This window comes from Juglans regia, chromosome 4 (assembly GCF_001411555.2).
Source record: "Juglans regia cultivar Chandler chromosome 4, Walnut 2.0, whole genome shotgun sequence".
NCBI lineage: Eukaryota > Viridiplantae > Streptophyta > Magnoliopsida > Fagales > Juglandaceae > Juglans > Juglans regia.
The window spans coordinates 17033527-17059547 of NC_049904.1; the positions used below are offsets into that span (position 1 = coordinate 17033527).

At 36.3% G+C, this 26021-nt stretch overlaps 2 protein-coding genes across 6 annotated transcripts; one reads left to right on the forward strand and one right to left on the reverse strand.

Annotated features, from left to right (window-relative positions):
• The first annotated feature begins 8355 nt into the window (after positions 1–8355).
• On the forward strand, positions 8356–17672 carry LOC108981660 (UDP-arabinose 4-epimerase 1-like). 5 transcript variants are annotated; one of them, XM_018952893.2, is made up of 11 exons: positions 8356–8491; positions 9532–9694; positions 9940–10064; positions 13066–13179; positions 13270–13377; positions 13464–13555; positions 15246–15387; positions 15641–15735; positions 15895–16024; positions 16743–16887; positions 17005–17672. In XM_018952893.2, exons 2-11 carry the CDS (start codon positions 9634–9636, stop codon positions 17244–17246), a joined length of 1254 nt encoding a protein of 417 aa, XP_018808438.1. In that variant the 5' UTR covers positions 8356–8491; positions 9532–9633; the 3' UTR covers positions 17247–17672. The 5 variants fall into 5 exon arrangements, with proteins under 5 accessions (XP_018808438.1, XP_018808440.1, XP_018808439.1 ...); XM_018952895.2 differs by having other exon boundaries at positions 8357–8682; XM_018952894.2 differs by lacking the exon at positions 8356–8491 and adding an exon at positions 8519–8635.
• Positions 13604–22672, reverse strand: LOC108981661 (probable ribose-5-phosphate isomerase 4, chloroplastic). Its single transcript, XM_018952900.2, has 10 exons — positions 22385–22672; positions 22092–22219; positions 21192–21261; positions 20323–20430; positions 19950–20045; positions 19793–19849; positions 18872–18989; positions 18721–18787; positions 18093–18162; positions 13604–13889 (listed from the first exon to the last, which is right to left on the reverse strand). Exons 1-10 carry the CDS (start codon positions 22556–22558, stop codon positions 13770–13772), a joined length of 1008 nt encoding a protein of 335 aa, XP_018808445.2. The 5' UTR covers positions 22559–22672; the 3' UTR covers positions 13604–13769.
• Positions 22673–26021: the final 3349 nt, after the last annotated feature.

Sequence of the window (26021 nt, forward strand, 5' to 3'; positions counted from 1 at the left end):
AAATGTAAATAAGAGAGACAAATTTACATGGTTAGGCATAAAACATATGTCCACATGGTGTTTGGAGGACAAATTCACTATTATAGGTGATTTGTATGGTCTCTCAAAAAATGCATCAATACTATGGAGGTTGGTGACCCTTTTTGCTGGAGCAAATAATGCCTCTGGAGTCTCTTGGGTTGAGGTGGAAGAAGCCTTCTAAGAAGTCCACAAAATATTGTCTAGAAGTCCTCTTCAGAACTCCCTCAGAAGCCTCGAAGAAGTCTAATTGTCTTGGGTAGGTAAGCCCCCTTTATTGAGGTCTTGAGGGTGGTTAATGAGAGATGTCAGCTTTATGTCAATTTTACCTTTTACCTTCAAGTGTCTAACTAGACTTTATACCTCAGTTATTGTCTTATCTTGTCTTGTCGTGTACTTCTTCTCTTTTCCATCTTTAATCTGTTGATGGCTTTATAGTGGACTGGGCTTGTTATATTTTGTTAATATCAGTTTGCTCACAATTTTTAAGGTTGACTTGCTCAAGCAAGAAAACCTTGGGAATCTTTCAATTAATGAAAATATAGATGGTTCGTGGAAATTACTAGAAGATAAACATTGGAAACTTGTCATTGATTTTCCTTTGTTGCGCCACTCAACGTGTATCTCCAAAGAGGGGCCTCGCCGAGATATATAGATTTTGGCAAAGGCTATGGGGGACTTGTCTTTAGGAAACTTGTCCTTGGTGGGATGTGCTTACTTCTGTTCTTGTTACCACTAGAGTTAGTGGATTCTTTGCCTTCCTAAGGTGATTTGTTGTTTGAATAGATGGTCAGGGAGCTCATCAACTCATTTTCAAAGTTAACCCATGCGAGGCGGTTGTGGCATGAGTGTTAGCACTTTGCGTTTGCTAAAGAAGATGTTTGTCCCTCCATCGGACTAGGCTAGTATCTATCACATGCACGTTGTTAGCCATTGTCACCTGTATAGGTGTGTGTATTGTCTCGATTGCATGCTTATTGCTAACACCCCCATTTTGCTGAGGGCACTAGAGGCCTACTCGACCGCTCATCAAGCTAAGTAATTTTGGCCATTGTCACCCGAAAGAGGGGCGGCAAATGCTCGACCGTGTTGGCATTTATGGTCTTGTGCGAGTGGAGCCAACACTCGGCTTTGGGTTTGGCAGGAGAGATGCACAATTGCTCATTAGGCTAGGCGCTATTGATCGTCGTAGCCCGAAAGAGGTGCAGGAGATGCTCGATCGCATTGCCATTGATGGCCAAGTGCGAGTGGAGCCACCACTTGACTTTGGTTCAACAGGTAAGGTGCTCTACCGCACTAGTGAGGACTAACACCCTTGCTCAAGTTATGTTGTCCTTTGTTTCGCTAAGTGCGAGTGGAGCCACTACTCAGCTCTGGTTCAGAGGGAGAGGTGCTCGACCGCTCTGGTGAGGACTAACACCTTTACACAAGTGGTGTTATCCTTTGTTTCACCAAGTATGAGTGGAGCCACCACTAAACTTTGATTTAGAGGGAGAGGTGCTAGACCGTGTTGGCAAGGACTAACACCTTTACGCAAGTGGTGTTGTCCTTTGTTTTGCCATGTGTGATTGGAGCCACCTCTCGGCTTCAAGTTTGGCGAGAGAGATGCTCGACATCGTTGGCGTTATTGGAAAAATGCGAGTGGGCTAGCACTTGGCTTCAGTTTGGCAGGACATATGCTTGATCGTGTTAGGGAGGACTAACACCCTTATGCAAATGGTGTTGTCTTTGTTTCTCCAAATACGAGTGAGATCAATACTCGTGCGAGTGAGACTAGTACCGGCTTTGGTTTGGCGGGAGAGGTGCTCGACCTCGATGGCAAGGACGAACACCTTTTATGCAAGTGGTGTTGTCCTTTTTTTGCCAAATACAAGTGGGGCAAAAAAAATATAAAAATAAGTATGGTGTGTGATGTATAGGGATGATGAGTAGCAAAATTTTATTTTCATTACTCTTACTCAAAACTTTATTTCCACTGATTGATTAGTGCAAAGCAACAAGACATTTCCTGTAACAGCCCGCTAGAAATTCATTGGTGGAATTTCTATTGACTTTAGGAATCTCGTGAAAACTCCATAAGTTTTTACGAATCGACCAATCGCATAGGTTTTAGTCTGTCAACATAGTCAGTGTTATCACTCACTATGGTGCTAGTAATATGAGTTTAATTATTTGAGGTAGTTAGAAGTGTCAGAATGCGTTATGGTCTACGCCATTAGACTCAGAGGATTATTTAGGATTTTATGGCGCAATAACTTATTTTCATAATTCCGGACGAAACGTCTGTTGAAAATTGTGAAATTATTTTTAGGGGCACTTCGGGGTTGAATTTCGTTAAACGATTTTCACTATAAGTTAATATGAATATTTAGAATTTTTTAGTACTAAGTTTATTATGTATTTTTTTGGAGTGAATAGTAACCTCGATAAGCGCACCCATTGCAGTGTTTTCAAAATCACAGTGTGGAATGTCCAAATTAGGTTAGAGAAGTTTTATTTGGACACTTGGCAAGATTTTAGCCACACTTAGTGAATGGTATTAGACACTTGACACAAAGAAGAACCATTAGATAGATTTGTGAAGGAATCAAGGTGTGAGATCATGCCACCTAAGCAAAGTTGTGTTTCATCTGTTCAACCAAATTGTGCCAGACCAAAGAGGGTTTCAACCCTAGCAAAACCCTAAATGATTGGAATCCAATTGAAACCCCAAAAGCTTGGTTGAAACCAAAACCCTAAATGGTTTTCCCAAACCCTAAAGTTGGCCTCCAAACCCTTTTTAATCCGATTTCTAGCATTGTGTTTAATCACTTGATTAAATCACTTCCACATGCTATTAATTAATCAAATCCTTGTTATGACATCATTATTCAACCTTTTAAACCTTGGGAATTTGATTGGGCCAAGAAAAATTGATTTTGGGCTTGATAGCATCTCAAACCCTAACCAAACCCCCTTTAAACCCCAAATTGAAGCCCACTTGGTGGGGCCCACCAAGGCCCACGAAATTGGCCACCTTGGCAAAGCTTCTTGGAGAAGTTTCCTCCCCACATGGCAGACCATCCACTGCCATTGGCTGCACCCAATAGTGCCTTGATGTGAAGGAGAAATCCACTCCATCAACCTCCATCTTTCACAGCTGCTGCAAGCAGTCTCTGCCCCTCTCTATTCTCCACTTTATGTCACATATCCACCTCCAATCAAGGGTCATTCAAGCCCATAACTTCTCCCTCCAGAAGTCTAAAGTCGTGCAAGACATACTTCTCTCCATTTTATCACTTCTTTCTCCCGTTCTTAGAGAGAAACCCAAAAGAGCTCTCTCAGGCAGATTTCTGGGACTTTTTGCGTGGCCATTTACGACTCTTTGTAAGTATTTTCACACGATGATTCCTTCACATAAGTTGTTCGTATTTGAGTCTAGTTTCCGTGGATATATTATTAGTCTCATTCCATTCTCATTTGGTTGGTCAAAAGTATTTTTAACCATGGAAAGGTCATTCTGGGCGTGAAACTGGAGAGTATGTTATGTTTTGGAAGTTTTGACCAAGCTAATGGACTTATCTTGGTCCGAAAATTTTATGGAGTGTTGTTAACATGTGTTTATGAATGTTCATTGAGGTTTTGTTGCATGAATAAAGCTTTTGATGATAGATTTTCTTAGGGTAGGTTTGGGGGGTGAGATGAGAATTTTATGTTTTGTTTTGAAGTTAAAAATATTAAGTTTTAATATTATTAGAGCATTGCTATTCATAAGCCCATACACCACACATTAAAATTTTTTTATTTTTTTTAAAGTTTTTTTTGATTTTATTATTCTTAAAATAATTGAATTATTCTACTCATAATCCATATATCACACATTTAGTAAGAGAATAAAATTAAAGAAATCATAAAAAGATTGGTGTGTGGTGTATGAGGCTTAAGAATAGAATTTTTCATATTATTATTGTTTTGGGATTTGAAAAAGGTGTATTGGGATTTTAAAAAGTTGAATTGTTTATTATATTTTGTATGGGGATTTGAAAAAGGTGTAATGATGAGATGAGATAAGATGAGAATTTTGTGTTTGGTTTGAGGTCCCAAACCTGCCCTAAGTTAGAAACTTGAAAACTGGAAGTGGAAAAACAGTTTCTGTTTGATGAAAGTTTGAATATTTCGTGGTTTAATCTTATTCCAAAGGCTTTGATATTTTTATATGATGATCCTAAGCCTCTTATATAAATGTTAGGATGTTATTTCGAAGATATTTAGTATTATTTTTAAAGATATGATTTTCTATGCAAGAGGATTTCGGTTAGGCCTAAACTTTGATGTTTTTGAGTTAGATCCATGTTTTATTAAATTTTAGCCATGTGATTTTAAGTTTGATGGTTGGATCTTCTTTAGGACACATTTTTAAACCATGTGATGTGTTAGTTTGAAGATCACATGTCTTTAAGCCATGGATCAAGAGATTGATCATAGTTAGTTGGGAAAATCAGTTTCTGTTTTGGACTAAGTTTAAAACCAAAAACTCCAAGTGTTGTTTTGTGTTTTTTGGTGAGTTTTGTTTGATGTTTTAAAGCATGTTTGATCTTAGGATGATGTTATGAATATGTTAGAAGTAAGATTTGATTTTTTGGAATTCTTGGAGATGTTTTTATTAAGGTCAAAACTTGTGATTTAAGGTTTACTTTTTGTTAAAAAGTTTGGGTCTTTTTACAAAAAGTTTGGTATTGATAATTAGCTTTTTCTTAATGGATAGTTTTAAGGGTGTTTTTAAACTTAGGATAGGAAGATCTTTGTTACAAGATTTTGGTTTATTCATGAGTTTTGGAACTTGAAAGAATTGCAACCAAAATAAGACAAATGGCCTATGTAGGTTTCGGCCATAGTGAGTTTTTCATAGTTGTGATTGGTTTTACATTTTTCTGAGTTGAGATTTGAGTTTGGGAGAAAATTTACATGAGGAATGTAAATTTTGGTAATTTTTTGGAATTAGGATATCAAATCCTTAAGTTAGGGGGTAAAATGGTCATTTGTCCACATGTAGAGGGTAAAATGGTAATTTTACTCTAAGTTGTCTCTTTTCACATTTCTAATTGTTAGTAATTAATTTCTAACTTTTAGAATAACCTTTTACAGTTCCTCGTGTTTCGCGCTTTATTCTAGTAGAACGCGACGATCGAGGTAAGTTAGCTTTTAACTTACTATCAGTTTAATGTGTATGAGTGATAAGTAAGGGAACTAAATTGTATGTATGCATGTTATCATATGTGCCATGCCAAGTCATTACATATTTATCTGTTACACAGAATTTATTCTGTCATGAATTATTCATCTGTTACAAAAGATATTCTGTCACGTATTCCTATACATTGCAAGCATGTCATGTTAAGTTAAGTATGCCATCTGTTACATGTATTTCATGTCATGTAAGATTCACTGTCACATGTTATACCATGTTATGAAATGTTATCTGTTATATGGTATGCCATGTTACGAAATGTTGCATGTTACATGTATGCCATGTTATGAAATGTATTCTGTTACATTTATGTCTTGAAGTATGTCATGTCTGTCATCTTATGTTCATGTCATGTTATGCTACGTCAGGACTTTTGTCTTTTATGTCACGATCATGTTACGTCACGTTACGAAATGTCATGTATGCCAGTTAAGTTATTCATGTCAATCACGACCCTAAGCGCTAGGATGGGGTAATATCCTAGTGGAACTCCTTTGTTCACGCTGGAGTGTCTAAATAGGTGTGAAATTCCCTGGGTTGACAAAGTACAGTCAACAGGTTGCGAATGGGGCCTAATTAGCTGGTCACCGGAGCGCGCCAGGCACTAACGCCGATGGTGCCACACATTACGTTACGTGTGTCCACAGCAAGTGTGGCACAAACAAATAAGTCATGGGGCCACAACAACTGTGGAGCATGAAGTATGGGGCCACAACAACTGTGGAGCATACACTACGTGAGACACAGCAATTGTGACACGTAGAATACGTGGGGCCACAACAACTGTGGAGTACGTATTAACGCACTCACAGCTGGTATAGAAACCTGTGATGTGATGCGGTAATCGGCAGGGACACACGGCTCAAGGGGACCTGTGTAGCACCCATATGGTCACTTTAATGATTAAGTCTATTGAATAAGATTTCAAGTTCATGTATTTCACGTTCAAGTCATGTTTCAAGTTCACGTTATGTTACGTTCAAGTTTACGTTCACGCAATCATGGTAATCCCATGAGACAAGAATATGTTTTAAGTTCATGTTATGTTATGTTCACATTTACGTTATGTTCCAAGTTCACATTTATGTTATGTCATGCTCAAGTTCATGTTCAAATTATGCATGTTCACGTTCATGTTATGTTTTAAGTCCATGTTATATTTCAAGTTCACGTTCATGCTATGTTTCAAGTCATGTTCATGCTAAGCTTCAGTTTCAGTTTAAGTTATGCCAGTTATGTTATGTTGTATGTCAAGTTATGCTATGATTACTTATGATTTGATTATGCATTCATGCTTTTACTGCCATGCATGCATCATTAACCTGTGTGGAAGTTTTCCGTTAACTTGCTGAGATTTGTAATCAAATCTCACTATGGTAGTCCCAACTACCATTCCCCCCGAATGGTAGATTTTGTTATAGGATCTGAAGGAGAACCGGGAATCGACCAACTGGAAACGGCCGACTAAGCGACGGTGCGACGTAGATGGTATTTCAATAGTTACCTCAGATTACTACTTGTATTGGTGGAGTTCAATCTCCAGCACTCTTTTGATCACAACCTTATGGACTATTATTGTGATCTTAGTTGTTTAGTATGTCGTTAAGTATGAAGTATGTTTTAAGTATTTGGGATATTTTCGTTTGGTGCATAGTATTGCTAAAGAAAAAAATTATCCGCTGCGAATATTACATAATGCTAGATGCATGTTAGGAATATTGCATCTTATATGTCATGAACGGGGGCAGGTAACCTTGTGTTGCATGTCTCGACACTTCAAATGTCCGTCCGATCCCAAGCGGAATTTGGGGGCGTCACATTTCCTGCGCGATATTTCAAAGAAAACTTGTAGCCCGACGTTGGTTTTGTTAAAAATTTTGTGATCACTTGCTATTAAGGAGATGTTTGGATATGATTTGAGATAAGATGAGATAAATTGAAATTAAAAATGAAAGTTGAATAAAATTTTGTTGGAATATTATTTTTATTTCGAGATTTGAAAAAATTAAATTATTTATTATATTTTATTTAAAAATTAAAAAAATTATAATAATTAGATAAAATAAGATATTTTAAACCTTCTCAATTTTAACATGGGTGGCTCTACAGCCACCGCTCCCAGTCCTGCTGGGAGCCACCGATAGTGTAAAAGTTGTGTTTTTTTATTTTACTTTTTTATATATGTATTTTTTTAACACTATAAAATATTTTAAAAAAATAACATTATTAAAAAATATTTACTTAATCACTAAGTAAAACAAAAAAAAATTAAAAAAATTAAAAAAAATATATAACGAAACCGTGAGCGGAGAGAATAGCTCTATTCTTTTAACATTGCAAAAACAACAGGAGGCAAGCTGGAACCGACTGGATCAGCAGATGCAGTTTGTAACTAGGAACAGTCACAATTCACGCTGCAAAAGTCCAAAACAGATTATGGAAACCAATGATTGGACAGTAAACATATTTCAAATAAAAAATTATTTTTTCTTAAAATATATATTTATATAAAATAGTTTATATTTATAAGTATATGAAAAAGACATTATCTACCAAATTAATATAATTTAATTATTTAAAAAATTTAAACTAAAACCTTTTCTATAAATGAAATCTTGTGTAAGAATGGTGGTAAATGTGCCAACTCAGCGTTGCCCTTTCAAGGCATCAAAAGTTCAAAACTGTGCCTTTAACGTAGAGAATCCTTTGCAACCTATGACTTTCTATATTTTTATAATGGTGAGATTAAAATTAAAAATTAAATAAATAATATTAAAATATTATTTTTATTTTAGATTTAATTTAAATATATAAAATTATTTTATTTTATTTTATCATTATAATTTTTTTAAATTTTTTATAAAATATAATAAATAATTTAATTTTTAAAATTTTAAAAAAATAAAAAATATTAAAAATAATTTTTAATAACACATCTTATAAACTGTATAATCAAATAAAATTTTAGAATTTAAAAAAATTAAATTATTTATTTTATTTTATATAAAAATTTTAAAAAATTATAATAATTAAATAAAATAATAAAAATTATGAAAACAGACTATTTGTCAGGACTCGAGTATTAATACTGCTACTACTCAACTCCCTGCTATACTTCCTCCTGCCTGTTGTTCGTTTCACCTCTCACTCTCTCTCTCTGGTCCTTCGATTTTATTTCTCCTCTTCTTCTTCCTTTCTTTCTTTTCCCTTACGTTTTCGATCGTTTTGGGTTGGACTCCAATTACGGTACGCGCTTTAAGCTTTTTGTTTTTGTTTTTCCCTTTTGTGGGAACTCATGGCAATGCAGTCCTTATATTTGATTCATGGTTTCTTTCTTTTTGCGTGAGCATCTCCTGTCCGGCTTTCATTGCTGCTTGCTTTCTCTATCCGGTACTTCTTCTAGTCACAAAACGATTCTCCTTCCTTCGTTTTTTCTTGTGCGTCTCACTCCTCTTCTGTTCTCTCCCTAATTCTATCAGGCTTGTTTGATTCTTGAAAGCCATTTTCTTTCTCTTGGTTTATTTTTATTTTTTATTTTCTTGGTTTATTTTTTATTTTTGTATTTTGTTACGTTATTTCTTTTTTAAAAAATAATACTTTTGAATATGCAAGTTCATGAAATCATTTAATAAATAAATAAATAAATACGAGATTTAGATAAAAAAATTAATTTTTTAATTATACACTTTATTTTTTTTTTAAAATGATTACACAATATTATTCGATTCACAAGTATAATTAGCATTACTCTCTTGTATCTTATATGGGTCTGTCATGTTTTCAAATTTTAGTTAATGATTTTAATTTGTTCAAATTTGAAAGGCGGTTCTATTAGGGTCTTTTCCACTTATTATTATTTTGCAGACATGCACTGACAGAGAAAAACAATCTGCATATTCCATTAGTGTTTAGCTCGGAGTCTCGGACACAAACAGAACGTACAAAGAATATATGAAAGTTGAAAAATCTTGTGCATTTATTTGTTTCTAATTCTGATGGGCATTTCGTTTTGTATGTGTTTTCGGCTTCTGGGTCTCTCTGGATCTAGAAGTTCTGTATCAGACATTCTCTATCTTCACCTCTCAAATTTTGAAATTGAGTGGTGAACTTTCCAGGCTATCAGTTGCATAAAAGTTTCGATATTTTCAATAAAAGAACTTTTTCTCAGCCTTTTTTTTTCTCTTCTATTGAGGCCCAGTTATAATTACTTTTGTGTTTTAATTTTTCGTAATTTTCACTTTTTATTTTCCAGAAATTACTGTTTCATGGTTTGGGTTTTGTTGCAGCACCTTACACCATATGAGATATAAAACTCTGATCGTTGATATTGAGGCAAAGGATTAGATTCCTATTTGTATAACCAGTTAGGATTGGAGGGATTTCTCCAAATGCTAAATCTTGGCAGGTCCAGAACTCAGCCAAGGTCCATCAGATCGATGTCATTTGGAGGTGGGATTTCCTTTATATCTATAATTCACTTCAATGTATTACTACTTAAAAACTATTTGCCGATAGTTCTTTTCTCTCTAGCGAAAAATATGTCACCCAAAACCTATCTGGTTATGATTTCAAAATAATCATTCGCAAACCGCGAAATCTGGTCCTTTCTGGTTATGTACTGCCTCTTCTTAACTTCATCGCTTGAAATATATATTATTTATGTTTGGTGTCTTGAATCCCGTTCATACCTGCAGGCATGGACTATCCAGACCCAAAGAAGAAGGGCAACTTTGTAGGAAGAATCATTTGGGTTGCTGCCTTCATTGTAATATTCATTATGGTGCTCAAGCTGTCTACAAATTTTAATAGTCCATGCCCGGTAACACCATTGTCTTATCTTTGAATGACCTTCTCATTGTTAAGTACTATGTTGTGATGGATTGGTTTTTTACGTAATTAGCATGCATTTATAGATACTTTTGTACGCATGTCTATACATTTATTTAACCTTATGTCAAGCTCAATGCACAGAGAATCTTCATTTGCTCTTCTAGCAATCACGTGATATCTAGCCAAATTTGTCATAGGTCCCAGTCAGAGCCAAAGTCACCAAAAAAAAACTTTACTAATATCCCCTTTTCGGGTGAGAGTGAGCCACTAGATAAAGGATAAACTCCACTTCTGGTGCGAGTTGGAGCTGCAATACACAAGACAATTCAAGTTTTCTGAAACCCCCTTTTGTTACATCTACACAGCCTTGATGCTAAATATCCCCCATAACTTCCATGTAAAACTGCTACTAACTGCCATAATGCTACTTATTTGCCACACACACACACACACACACACACACACACACACACATATATATTCACATAAATATCACTTAATTGCATGGTAACTGCTGCATGCCACTCTACATGTTCATGCAATTATGCAAATAACGCCTAGTAACTGAAATGCAATTTGCACGTGTGGCGATGTAGCTCCCCTGTTTTGCATGCTCCTGACTTTTGTGACCTCTGAGACCCATCATTCTTTCCCCATCCACTTGAGCCTTGTCCACAAGATCCACAATATGAGTTTTCCTAGTTTTCTTCCACTTGGTACTGGTGCTTATTTGCTGGCCTTTAATGCTGACCATTTGCAAGTTTGCATGTTGAATTCCTTCACTTGAAATGGTGATTCTAAAGACTCAGCTCCAAACTTTGCTTCAATCTTTGAATAAGTCCAACTTTGTAAATCAAAACCATGAATATCATTAAGATAGCAACTATTGATGTTTCCACCACATTTGTAGATCTTGATGTATTTGCACATCTATTATAGGCTCTGCAACAAAGTTGGATACTCGTGGATGCCAACTTGGATTTTCTTTATCCAATAGTTATGCAGAAAAAAAGGTATTACTTTTATGGACATATTTCCAAGGCCGCTCCAGTTTTTCCATTTTGTATGCTGAACAACTTCCAAGAAGTAGGCTCCTGTATGTTGCAAGGTCCTTTAGTAGCATCCATTGACCCACACAGCCGTTCATGAAATTGACTAAATAACCGTGGCTTTCTTTCATGTGCTACTGCATCCAAAAAAAAAAAAAATTTCTGGTTGCGTAGCTTCCACGTATGTTCACGCCCATGAACATGCTCATCTACCTCACCCTTCGATTCACTCCCACGTATAGCACTATCCTCGTCTGTTTTGCAAGGTTGAGAATGTGGGAAAACAGACTTGTTCCGTTGTCCATGTGATGGTGAGAGATGTTGAATAGTTTGTCTAAAAGACTCCTCCATCTTTTGCATGCGCTCGCCGTGAATTTGGTTTGAACTTCTAATCAAAAAACTCCTTGTACTTCATGCAACCTGGTCTCTAACCTCTCAATGTGATCTTTGATGGTTGTCATGCTCTGATACAAATTGATAGGTCTCGTTCAGACCCACAATCAAAAAAATAAATATTTAACTAATATCCCTCTTCGGGTGAGAGTGAACCACAAGATAAAGGATAAACTCCACTTTGGGTGGGAGTTGGAACCGTGATACGCAAGTCACTTCAATTGTTTTGAACACCCCCTTTTGTTACATCTACACAGCCTTTATATTAAATATCCCCCTGTAACTGCAATGTAAAACTGCTACTAACTGCCATGATATTTTTTGCCACACATATATACATTCACATAAATATCACTTTAAGAACTGCTACACACCACTCTGCATGTTCACACAATTATGCAAATAACACCTAGTTGATGGAAATGCAAATTGCACGTGTGGCCATGTAGCTCCCCCCATTTTGCATGCTCCTGACTTTTGTGATCTCCAAGACCCATCATTTTGTTTCACTTTGCTGGCATATTATACCAGCGCTTGGCAGGATATGCCATTTGAACCTTATTTTATTTTAGATTTGTATTTTTTTATTAATTTTATTTTGGAGAGTTTCAAGCAAGTTGGACCGTGGGTGTTGATGTGGGGGAGGGAGGAATCAAACTTTATTTCCTGATTGCTCCCATGATCCAGGCTGTTATCCACAAATTTTTGCAGGCCCCAGTTTATGTGTGTTTATTTGATACATCTGTAGTCTTGCTCCACAAATTATATCATGGCCTGCTGTTTAGTTCGGAGTTTATGAATAGCGTTAATCACATATGTCTTAGTTACTAAGATATGTAAGACATCCCTATCTAAGTAATCTGTTGTTGACTTGTATGTGACATTGGTCTCTTCATTTTTGTTTTTCTTTTGTGTTGTTTTTTGACCAGACCTTTAAAATTTACATTTGTGTTGTTCTGTACAGAAGCAACAGAGATGCTAATGTTATTTATGGTATCTTTTCATACAAAGACACCCCCATCCATGTTCTTTTGTCTGTATTTTTCTTTAGTGCTCTCAATTTTCCTGATGTCTTAATCAAATTCAGTCGCTGATAAATTATATTTTATTGTTCTCTTACTAGTCGCTGATCCACTAGTCTCTTTCATGTGGTCAACATCCGTGAAAATTGTGAATGGTGCAAACTCTTGTCTGAAAGAGTTGTGTATCCAATCAATTTTTCTTGCTTGTCTAAATATGAGTTTTGTGTAGTCATCTCCGATTTATCAACAGCTTTAAAACCTATTGTGAGTTACTATTTGTACTTAAAAAATAGAGGTCTTAAAAATGTTGTCTGCCTTTTTCTTGATTAGATTGATTCACCCCACAATCCCCCCGCCCCCCCCGGCAACCCCTTCTCAAACAATACTCAATTTGGGTTCTGTAATGGCATTGGATGAGAAATAAAACTTTGGATCCAAATGAATGGGTTATAACTTTGTTATGGATTGAATGAAATTTGTCATTTCCAAATCTAAGTTGTTTTACATGGTGTTTCATTTCCTCCAGTTCTCCCATCATGAGCCTGGAGTAATGCATGTTCTAGTAACAGGAGGTGCTGGCTATATTGGTTCACATGCTACCTTAAGGCTTCTAAAGGACTCATACCGTGTAACTATAGTGGTATGCTTTTTTCCAGAAAGAAAGTTATTTTATAATTATTCTCCATTTTCAATGTTAATTACAATGTCTTGAGATTTTCCCATTTGACAGGACAACCTCTCACGGGGAAACCTGGGTGCTGTTAAGGTTCTCCAAGCATTATTTCCAGAAGCTGGAAGGCTTCAGTTCATTTATGCTGACTTGGGGGATGCAAAATGGGTATCCTTATGTTGTGCCCGTCTTGATATACTCTGAATATGACTGTGAGCAGGCATACCTGGATGTTTCCTTAACAGGTTTTTCAGGTTAATAAAGTATTCTCTGAGAATTCATTTGATGCTGTTATGCATTTTGCAGCAGTTGCATATGTTGGGGAAAGTACCCTTGATCCACTTAAGTAAGTATTGTTTCTTGATCAATATATAATCTATTTGAAATGTCAATCTTGCAATAAAAACCATGCTCTCTTTTTTTCCCTTTTGTTTCTTGCATCAAGCTTTTTACGACAAGCTGATATGAAATGGAAATCATTGATGCAGAACTCATAAAGTCGCATTAACATGTTGACATGAGAATAATGGTAAATGATGCACCCAAACTTTGTTAGATGATCACTTATCAAAAAGTTTGTCTGTTGATCTAATAGTGTGAAAGAGCTTGCATATGCGAGGCTTGCTTGGATCAATATGACTGTGTTTGAGAATTCCAGTTTTAGTTCCTGTCTTGGATCCCTGAAAAGCATCCGAAAAGGCAGAAATAAATAATATGAAACAATCGAGTTGTAGGATCCATTTGGGAATTTGATAAGTTCAGTACACTATAAAAAGAACATCTCTATGTGTTCAGAATGTAAAATCTGATCGGCAAATCATCAAAAGTTGGGAAAATTGGAATCATCAACTAATCATGGATGCTAGTTCCATTAAAGACAATAGCCGAAGCCCACTGAAATAAAGTGTTAAAGAAAAAACATTGAAGTTCATCCACCGAGCATTCCTTATCTTAAAAGCTTCGACCATTGTTCTCGACCCATATACACCACACAAGGCATAAAGGGATCATGTTCCAAACAGCAGCAATTTGCAAATTATCCCTAAACCTCTCCAACAAGCAAAAGATCCACCAATCTCCTAGGCATCACCCCATTCCGCTCCTACTAAACACTTCATACCATAACACCCTAGCCACCTCACTGTGTAGTAACAAATGATCCACCGATTTTCCAGATTTTTTACATAGAAACACCAATCCATAACAATTAAACCATGCTTCCTGAGATTGTCCAAAGTCAGATTTTTCCCTAGAGAAGCAGACCAACCAAAGAACGCAACCTTTGAAGGCACCTTGCACTTCCAAATACTCTTACAAGGAAAAGATTGTACCACATTTGGCCTAGGCAGCTTCATGTACAAAGAATGAACTGAAAACTTCTTATTACCAGTATGAATCCAGACCATCTTATCACATATGTCCCTCCCAAGCTGTGTAGCATACAATAAGCCAAACAAATCAGAAACTTCATCCATTTCCAAGTCATTCTCAGCTTTAGTGAACTGAACGTTCCTTTGGGGTGAAACTACTAGAACAATCCAAAATCTCAGCCACAGAAGCTTCCGGATTCTGAGAGATACAAAAGAGGTCTGGAAAAACAGCACTAAGAACCCCACCACAACATGGATTATGTCAAAAATGAATTCTGGAACCGTGACCAACCACAAAATTAATGTGTTTTGTGAAAGCATCCTAGCCACTCCTTATATTTTTCCACACCCCCACATCGTAAGTACCTCTTTACCTCCTTATAATTCTTTCTTTTATAAACGATAAAGCTTCATTAAATATGTTTGAGGCACATCCAAGTGCACTGGTACTTATTTTATTGTTCTTCGGACTTTCAGCTTTGCCAATTACTATAATTATCTTTAATATGGGCTTAAGAGAGTGAACTCAAGGATTTGATAGTTGAGACTGGGTCCACAAATATCTGACACTTGGGTTTAAAACAACTTCTCAGAAAGAATGTGAATCATGACACTTTTGAAGCACTAAATTGACTACTACATATTACTAACCTTGATGTTGCACAGGTATTATCATAACATTACATCAAACACCTTGGCGGTATTAGAGGCCATGGAAACACATGGTGTGAAGACATTGATATATTCTAGTACCTGTGCAACATACGGGGAACCTGAAAAGATGCCCATTACTGAAGAAACTCTGCAGGTCAGGTTCTATTTCTGTATTATAGTTTTTTTTCCACTACAGAAAAGTTGGTTACTTTTTTAATATGTAAAAAAAAGGTTGGTTGTGGGTTGACAACAATATTCTTTGTTTTCTTTAATTATCAAAATAAAAAGAAACACCAATAAATTTGGTTTTATTATTTTTTAGAGTGGCATGCTACATCTACTTTTTGTGGATACAGAGTTTTGGTGCTAAAGAACTGTGAAACATTTTTGCATGAATTCAATTTCAGGTCCCCATTAATCCATATGGAAAGGCTAAAAAGATGGCAGAAGATATTATCCTTGATTTTTCTAAAAAGTCAGACATGGCAGTCATGATCTTAAGGTTGGTTTTTACCCGTACACTATATATGTGACCATGGCCAGACTTCAACCACTTCAACCCCCCTCCCTGGGTTGTTTTCTATAAGAATAAAGGCATTGATAAACCCGAATCAATTGTTGTGATTGTTTTGGTACTTCTTTTCCTTTCTGAAAATTTCAGATACTTCAATGTGATTGGGTCAGATCCAGAGGGCAGACTAGGTGAAGCTCCAAGACCTGAACTACGTGAACACGGCCGAATATCTGGTGCTTGTTTTGATGCAGCTCGCGCTATTATTCCTGGGCTGAAGGTATATGGTGTTCTTTTTGAATGGCATTTCTGTGTTAGACCTTGAAAAGACTTGTCTTTAGTCATTACTTACCACATCCAAATATGGACACACAATGCATGTCTAGAAGAGCTACTATTGCTGATAAAATTTTAGAAAAAATTCAAAGGGATGTTTTTGGTTATAAACTTGAACTTTTTCATTATCTGGGAATGTATATGTTTTCAAATATCAAGAGATAATTAGGATACTTGATAAATCTGAGACTTGGAACCTGTTCATTAGAATCTATGAGAGGGTTTCATCTACTCTGCAGGGGTGCGGTGCACGAGACTAGGGTTTACTCTGCAGGGGTAGGTCCAAAGGGCCCTGCCTTAGAGAGGTTCCCTGACATAAAAGTATCTATGAGAGGGTTTCAATTATAATCTTAAGCTGTTTAGAGTTTGAAGTTGACATTGCACTGAACTTTAACTTTTCAATTAATAGAATCTGTGAGTGTTTTGTTTATAAACTTAAGCTGTGTAGAGTTTGGAGTCGACATTAAGTGGACACTCAAAACTTTTAATTCAAAATTTAACCACCATGGCTTCCCAATTGATGGTACTATCAAAGTTCATGGTGCTGCAAAATTCTCCACGTTAGTTTTTATAAAGTTGTGTAAGTATTTTGAGTTGTTCTAATCAGTTTTACATCAAAAAGAAAAAAGACTTGCTGTAATCTAGCGTTCTGCACTACGCAGGTTAAAGGAACAGACTATGATACACCTGATGGCACTTGCATAAGGGATTACATTGATGTCACTGATCTGGTTGATGCTCACGTGAAAGCTCTTGAAAAGGCAGAGCCCAGAAAGGTTGGAATTTACAACGTTGGCACTGGAAAAGGTAGGATAAACAAAAAGAAAAATCATTATAATATATATCATTTACTTTTTCCTTGTGCATGGAAGACTTGTCACTTCTGATAGAGGTCTGAGGCTTCTTTTTGGATAACTTTATCAGGTAGATCTGTAAAGGAGTTTGTGGAGGCATGTAAGAAGGCTACAGAAGTAGACATCAAGGTTGATTACCTACCCCGCCGGCCAGGCGACTATGCCAGAGTGTACAGCGACCCTTCTAAAATCAGGCAAGAACTGAACTGGACGGCACGATACACCGATCTTGAAGAGAGTTTGCAGATTGCCTGGAGATGGCAAAAGTTGCATCGTTATGGCTATGGAACCCCTTTGGCAGTTTCTTACTGAAAGGATCACACCATTCCATAGCTGTAGATTAATGAGAAGAGCCACATGCACATGCAGAGTGCTGATTTCGGCGACCGTTCTATTGCTCTCTGAGAACGGAGGTGTTTGAAATAAGATAATCTATTTAGGAGGTAAGAGTAGGATGCAACCTATTTGTTACATGCATTATAACAGATATCTTCTCTCATTGGTTGGTGATAGCACATGATATATAGGTTTGGAGGGGTCATATTTTGCGCAGATTGCCCCTTCTAGTTCTAAAATAAAGGGTAATGTTAATTAGTGTATCTTTTGTTCATAACCATGTTCGATCCTTCAGTGCTAGAACTTGTTGCGAGCAAATTATGAAATGCTTTTCTTTAGGGGGCAGCGCTATGAAACTACAAAATAAAGGAATAACCACTGGCTCTTTGAGCTATTGCCAAATACCAATCAAGTGTTGTACAAAATTAGATACATACGAGTTTGAAACTTAAATCCGATATAAAGATGACATGAATAATGCTTCTGAATAGTTTTCGAAGGAACATCCTAATCTCTGTTGATAACTATGCCCTTCAAAATGGAGAAAGACACTCATTTTTCACCTAAAAAGTAGAGTATTGACACAGAATATTTAGCTCATTCTTCCCATATTTACAGGTCAAGACATCGAATCAAAACTTAAGGCTGCCCACCATATCACTCAAAAGTTGAAGTTTGTGATAAATAGCCATTTTTTCTCATTTCACCGGTTCTTTATTTTAAAACTCTTTACTGCTGAAACTGGTGTCTGCAGTAAAAGTGCCGTGACTATGAGAACCATATTAGTCTTTCCTATGTGGCCGTAACAATCAATCAAAGTACCTCCACCGCATTCTTTGGCATATTATTAACAATGCACAGTCCATCTGATGAAGTAATCACTGCTGCGCATCTGTAGTTCATGGAGGCAGAAAAGAAATTAGATACTGGATGATGTTGAACCAACATTATATTTTTAAAGAAGCAAGGTATACTTGATGCAAATATAGGCATTGAACAAACTATGAGAATTTTGATGAGTAATTCTACATATAACCGTGAAGTGCGTAAACGCTGCATAATCGCATTGAAAAAGAGTGAGGTCTACTATTTAAAAATTAATTTTTTTTTTTTTTTTTTATGTGGGTTTCATGTTTTATTCATTTTTTTCAAAGCGATTACGGTTGCACAATTCACGGTTGCAAATATCTTTTCTCACTCCTTTATAAACTGCCCTACATCGATCCTAGCAGTAGCGCTTAATACCTCTGGCTAGTCATCTAAATGTTTGAGTATTTCTTATATCATGAAGTATCAGTTCTTAGGCGACATAATTAAGATGCTATACCACGATCTTCAATCGATTTTAGTTTATGTAATTTGTAAATTCTTCCACATATATACATTAAACATGGATTTGATTTCTGTGAAAGCAGTAAACAATTATTTACAAGGAAGCAAGAAAACTAACGGGAACTTGCATATGACTCCATGGTTCACGACCCCATTGACTTTATCAAGGCTTTCAGCTACTTCCGCTGCATTTTGTAGTTTACACAAGGAATGAGAGATTATCTTGAAAGTATAAACAAGAAGAAATAAAAGTTGGGTGTAAATCCTACCAAGGCTTAGAATTGGAGATGTAAATATAACATCAAGAACATTATGGCCTTCTCTAGTGACTAAAGGGAAATCACCCCCTAGTGGACTTGCTTGCCCTATGGATGACCTCCTCCATACCTACACACTCACCAAGAAAATAAAAAAATTAAGAGAGTTTATTAACAGAAAATATAGTATTCCTTACTTGATCCTTGTCTCATTAACAAGAATGAAAAGTGCAAAGTTCTATTGCTGTTCCAAAGCTGTGATAACTTTTGTTTGGTGGTGCTCTGTGATTGTCGTGGATGGAAAACACACAAGGCATCCATCCGCAGTAGTGATACTTCATTTTTGCTATTGAAGAATATTATGATCTCCATTTTTGTCTTTTTGGTTGCCCTGTGGGGGAGGGCAATATCCTGACTTGCACAGATATTGAATCAAAGGTTGATTGGTCTATCGAGACAGAGAAAGTTGAAACAAAACGATTCTTGTGTTCATTTAACAAAATGATTATGATCACTTCTAGTTTAACAATACTCTTTGTGCTGTGTCTTATTCTTGTCAAGGCTTAAAAAACTATCATAATGTTTTTCCCACGAAACTTCTCGGTCGGGATCAAGTGCATGTCCTTTACGTGTGACCAAAAGTGAGAATCCTGAAAGATTGTCCAATTCTGTTGCATTTAGATGATGGTGTGTGTTTGGAGTCTCTCCTTTCCCAAAACTCAATCTCAAAAAAATTCTCAACAATAACTCAATATGGCCTAGAGATTTCCAATCTTGGGAATGTGTATGCCAGGGAAAAAGTTCATAGTTTCTAATGTATAAGTTAAAGAACATAATTTGAAACTGAATAACATAAATACACACAGATATATGCATGCATATATATATATATATATTAATTTAAAATGCTATAATGTCACATAAGAAGCGTACCTCTGCATCACCTAAAAATAGGTCATCAATCTCTTCAGCAGTTTGCATCCAGTTGAGCTGAAACATGATTCGGGAAATCAGATGCAAACAATCTTCTCTTACTCTTATCGTTAATGTCTCAAATTGTTTTAAACCGATAACATGTGTAATTGCTTACAGATTGAATCAAAACTGGAATGGACCCATCCAGATCACCTTTGTACTGACTCTCTGTGATCATGAATGCAAGCTTTTTGGCTGCATTTAGTATGGACTGAAAGTAAAGAATGAAAAGGGCAATTAACAAGGAATAGCAAGCTTGTTGGCTGCATTCAGTAGAGACTGAAGGTAAAGAATGCAAAGGGAAATTCATCAGTGCTGTCGTGAATTAAGACCTAACGTGGAAATATAAACATATGCAAGTTCAAATTTTCAGAGATATAATTTTTCATTTTACAAAAAATAACTTACGGCTTATAAAAAGTTCCTATGCTATAATCCAAGTCAAAGAGGCACCCTAAAACAGGAAACACAATAATGTTTTGACTCACCTTCTGTTGAAGGAGTACTGACTCCTCATCTTTTGGTCTTTGGCGTCCAATGATAGCACTGAGTGTTCCTTCTTCTATAATATCAGCATCATCAAATGCAAAATCAATCTACAACAAAGCAACTAAAAAATGATAGCCTACTAAGGCTGAAATTTTAAGGAATACCATGATAATCATGTGTTAGAGTCATGCAGCAAATTGTCAGGGAAACCTCTAATAATATCTCTAAAACTAGGAATCCCAAGGGGTTGGCCCAAGTGGTGAAGGCGTTGGTCTTGGGGTATCACTCCCTTCAAGGTCCAAGGTTCAACATCTTATGGGTACAAACAATCCTCCGGGATTTACTCTGTATGGGTGGGTCAGAAGGGCCCTGCCTTGGAGAGGTTTCCCGACATAAAAAAAAAAAAAAAAAATTCTCTAAAACTAGTGAACAAATTTCATGGGAGTTGAATCTCACTTTCCCTTCTCATTCGACTTGGCTTTTTTTTTTTTCAACATCTTATGGGTACAGGGATTTACTCCTGCCTTGGAGAGGTTTCCCGACAAAAAAAAAAAAAAAAAAAAATTCTCTAAAACTAGTGAACAAATTTCATGGGAGTTGAATCTCACTTTCCCTTCTCATTCGACTTGGCTTTTTTTTTTTTTTTTTATCAACTTTTTATCTGACCACCAATGTGTTTTAGAATTATACCTATAAAAGAAAGAGCACATTTGAAAAAAGTTCTGGTTCATTGAGGTTTCTTATAATAAAATATTCACTAGGATATTTATCGATAATGTTCTTGAACAAAATAGCATGCAGGATAATATTCACAAAACCTAATGATAATAAAAAGGAAACTGTTATGATGTTCAAAATTTGTGCATACTTGAAGACAATCTTGATACTTATCCATTGGAATTCCTGCCTTCGCTGCTTCACTTGCACTTGCAACGGACCTACAAAAAACCAAAGCACAATATGTGGGCTTGGTGGAACTGAAAAGTAGTAGTAGAAGTACTCTTAGGAAAGACCAAGAAAAGAAGCAAATCAATATAAAACCATTATTCAAGCTAGCTGATACAATAGAAATTACCCACGGCAGATTAGAACAGAAAAGAAGCCTTTTTTTTCCTGGATTCTCCAATAACAAAGTGTTGCTAAAAAAAAAAAAAAAATACTGGAGTAATAAATAAAATTTTAAGTCCTATACATGAAACTTTCAATGGAGCACAGATTAACAGACCACAACTCAACCAGCTGCAGGGGAAATTCTGACCATTCAACAAAGCAGTTACAGGATATATCACTTGTTTCTGAAGTAGTCTCTGTACAAATTATATCAGAATTTGTTAAATCACCAATTGTCCCAAAAGCTCACTCTTTAAAGTCAATACGCGGAATATTTGATTAAAATGTAATATTCGAGTCGGAACTCAGGACTCTGCTCTGATACGACATAAAAAGAATCACAGATTATAAATTCATCACACTTTGAGTTTGTAGTGCAATATATATTTTTACTGGGAGTGTATATCTAATTAACATAACAACTTTGATGAGACATTACCACTTGTTGGAGTTATTTGCACAACCATTTTTATGGTCTTGTTGCGTGGGACTTGATCCTAGAGCAGTTACTGTTAGCTTTGAGCAGGTTTCTTTATCATTGGATGTCTTAATAGAACTTGATATTAACAGAAACAAAAAAAAAAAAAAGCAAAAGAGAAAATCAGCAGGCAAAGGGGAGAATTACCATTACCAATTGCATAGAAGAAATAAAACTTACGTGGGTACACCTACTATATCTTTTAGAACGCCAGCACGAAGTTGGCGACCCAGATATTGTATGGCCATACCAGAAGCATAACCAGACCCCAAGCCAATAACCATGCCAGTTTTTATGTACGTATCCACCTACAACCAACATCAGCCATCAGAGCCGGAAATCAAGATATGCTTTTTTTTTTCCTCTCTATCATACCATATTGATTGCCCCACTTTCTTTGCTTCTTTCTTCCACAGCAATGACCATACTTTTCAAGAATCAAATGAAAAGGAGTTTTAATAGGGAAAGCATACAGTGTAATGGGCTGCTTGGAGGAGAGCCGAGGCGTCAGCGAGACTTGAATGAGTAACTCTGATAGAACTCGTCTTTCCTCTACTTCTACGTTTTGTGCCAATGCCATTAAAAGCTGAGGCGGGCACATGCACAAGAAAATTAATGGATGACGAAGACGAAGCCAGTGATGCCATTGTCTATGGCGGTAGATCTTCCACCACTGGCGTTACGGATAAGTAAAGGACTCAAGTTCCAACCACAACTATGGTGCTAGACAGCCATTTTTGCCAGGCCTGGTGGATTTTTAAGCTGGGGTCTAGCCTCATTCCCTGGCCCAAGTAAAGGTTTATTCTTGCATTTTGTTTGTTTATTTATTTTAATATCCTGATTTTACAAATGAGAATGAGAAATATTAGGCACATAAAGCGAATTATAAGCATTAATTTAAAATTTTGACCTGATTTTGACATGAAACTAGTGCCTCAAATTATAAAACTTTATTTCTCATAAAATCACAACACTCGACAATTTTTTTTTTTTATAATTTTTTTGTATAATTAATACTGCTCTTTATAAACCAGCAAAATTCAAAATCTTATCACGATATAAATTGACATTAAAATTGCTTGTGTCAAGCATTCTCATCCGACTTCTTAAATTTTCTGGCTATATTTTGACCAAAGAAGCCCAAAAATATCTTACATCTGGCCCCTTAAGAGCATTAGTATTGACTTGTGCATAATTATAGCCAAATTTGAGTTAAAAATAACATCAAAGTGGCTTTTGGGGTGGCGTACAGAGGTGGTCGGCTCAAGGTTGGCATCCCATAGTAGAGAAGGGTTGGTGGATAGCTTTTATGCAAGCCACAATGACTATCGAAGAGAGAGAGAGAGAGCATCCAACGACGTGGGAGGCAGTGACATTCATTGGTAAAGAAGGGCTGGTTAGGGCTGGGTTCTGACTCTGACGGAGTTGGATTGACCAACTTCGACCTCCGACACCGAATAGGGTTGGAGGCCAAGTTGAGCTCTGATTCCGATCGGAGCTATGGAGTTGGAGTTGGAGTCCAACTTGGAGTTGGGTCGGTCCAATGGCACCTTTGATCTTTAGCCACCAATCCCTTATGTATCTTCTACCGCACACAACCATTCAAATGTGCTATCAAAACTGTCGACCCTTGCTTCTTAGATTCACAACCAAAACAACCCTTACAATAATGGTACCTTGCTAGTAGGCTGTTACGATCACCCTTAATTTTGGTGAGATAGTCCCATGTTCACGACCTTCTCTTATTAGGTCGTGGTGGTCGACTGACACCATGCTCCACTTCTTCTGATTCATTAGATTGATAACCTTCAAGTACTTGACTACTTGCCCAAGAAGTAGTTGCAGATGTGGGTCTAGAGGTGAATGTCCTTGTCGTTGGTGTAGGCATTGAAGAATCCACATTAGTACAATTGTCTGGAGTAGGTGTAGCATCCATATCCATATCCACTTCAAAACCAAAACAGAAATAGAAACTTAGCAAACCAATGAGATCATTGAGAGAGACCTGAACATCAAGACCCCCTTAGTGCCCCTACCAGTAGTATTTGTCCACTTCCTAAGAAACGGAAGGGGAATGATCCGTTGGTTGTTTGTGACTATTTTACGAAGGTGAAGGATTGTCCTATAGATAAGGTTTAGACTAAGTGAAATTATTGTGGCAAGTGTACGATTACCACTCAAAGAGAAACAAAACTTCAACCTAGCAAAACCATTTGCCTTCACGTTCCAAAAGTTCTCATAAACGTGAGCTTTTGGATATGTACCAAAAAATATTGGCGGGTGAGGCAACACCCAAAGAGGGGGTTGGAGAGAGAGATGGTAGTATGATAAGAAATCTTGTAACTTACAAGTATAGTAAAAAGGTTGCGAGGTTGTTAATTGCAGAGATGATAATTACTGATGAGTTATCATTTAGAATTGTTAAAGGACAATAATTTAGGAAGATGTGTTAGTCTTTTGAATCTCGGTTTAAAATGCCGTGTCGTGTCACCGTTGCAAGAGATAATATGAAATTATTTGCATTAGAAAAAGGAAAAACTAAAAAAGTTGTTTAAAGATGGCGGCATGATGATTTCATTGACTACCGATACATGGATATAGGTATAAAATCATAATTATATATGTCTAATTGCACATTTTAGGGATAGAAAATTGCAGAAAAAAAAATCATTAATTTTTGTTTAATGCTTAATCATCGAAGGGTACTATTGGGAGTGTGTTGAATCATGCCTTCTTGATTGGAACATTGATAGAACATTTACTGTAACTATTGATAATGCATGCTCCAATGATACTACAATTTCATATTTGAGACTATTTTTGACAGGGAATGTGTTGGGATATGTACTTGAGATGTTGTGTTCATATTTCGAATCTTATTATGAATGACGGTTTGAAGGAGTGTAATGACGCCATCACAATGGTTAGAAATAAGGTTAGATATGTATACTTCTCGCCTACAAGATTAGACAAGTTTAAAAGATGTGCTAAAAAAGAGAGAATGAATTGTAAGAAAATATTGTCTCTTGATGTACTAACTTGATGGAACTCAACTTACATGATGTTAGAGTCGACTGAGAAGTTTGAGAATGCTTTCAGGCAGATAGAGAGTGGAGATTACAATTTCCTCTCTTACTTTGGTGATGGACACATGGAGCCTCCTAAAGTTATGGAGTGAGAGACAAAGCGAGCGTTTGTAAAGTTTTTTAAAATTTTTTATGATGTCACTAAGAATTTTTTTGGATTTTTATATGTCACGGCCAACACCAGTCTTCTGAAAATCTGTGAACTCCAAAAAAAGCTGATTAGGCTAAGCGAGAGTGATGGTAGTTGTTTGATGAGCATGACCATAAGTATGAGAATGAAATATGATAAGTATTGGCAGTTATTAGATAGAATGAACTTGTTGATGTTGATTGGAGTTGTGCTTGATACACATAGCAAGTTAGGGTTTCTTAGTTTCCTCGACTTGAAAAAAATTCATGATGAGTCTCGTGTTGAAAAGTTGATATTGAATGTAAGACCGTTATATGGAGTATAATGCTACGTTCAGTTCTATCATGACTAGCTGAGAACATGAGCATCATCTGACATTTACAACCACAAATGATGGTGATGGCAATCTTGAGAAAATATGGTTCTATGAGAGGTATCCAGCATCTTCTGCCTTGGGATCTAGTGTTGCCAAAACAAAAGTAGATCGATATTTATCAGATGGTTGTGAGGCACTCAACCCATCTTCTAACTTGTTGATTTGGTGGAAAATTAATGAGTCTAACTATCCTATACTTGTGAGGATTGCACGAGACTTGTTGGTCATGTCTATTTCTACGGTTGCATCCAAGTCAGCATTTAGTACAGGAGATCACGTGCTTGATCATTTTTGGAGTTTTTTTTGGCTCTGAGAACCATTGAGGCACTTATTTGTGCTCCAAATTGGTAAAGGCATCCATCAATACCAATTGATATTCGAAAATCTATAAATAATATGGAGAGCTTTGTGGTAGAATCGGGTAATGTTTTGATCAATGAATATTCATTTGCTTTTATAATTTAATTTTAGTATTTTTCAGCATCCAAATTCGCTAATACTTGGTATTTTATTCTTAT

Coding starts and splice junctions, on each gene's coding strand:
- LOC108981660 (XM_018952893.2), top strand. CDS start 9,634: ATGCTAAATCTTGGCAGGTCCAGAACTCAGCCAAGGTCCATCAGATCG. Junction 9,695..9,939: donor CAGATCGATGTCATTTGGAG/GTGGGATTTCCT, acceptor TCATACCTGCAG/GCATGGACTATCCAGACCCA. Junction 13,378..13,463: donor ACTTGGGGGATGCAAAATGG/GTATCCTTATGT, acceptor CAGGTTTTTCAG/GTTAATAAAGTATTCTCTGA.
- LOC108981661 (XM_018952900.2), bottom strand. CDS start 22,558: ATGGCATCACTGGCTTCGTCTTCGTCATCCATTAATTTTCTTGTGCAT. Junction 22,220..22,384: donor TCCAAGCAGCCCATTACACT/GTATGCTTTCCC, acceptor TGTTGGTTGTAG/GTGGATACGTACATAAAAAC. Junction 20,046..20,322: donor CAGTACTCCTTCAACAGAAG/GTGAGTCAAAAC, acceptor CTTTACTTTCAG/TCCATACTAAATGCAGCCAA.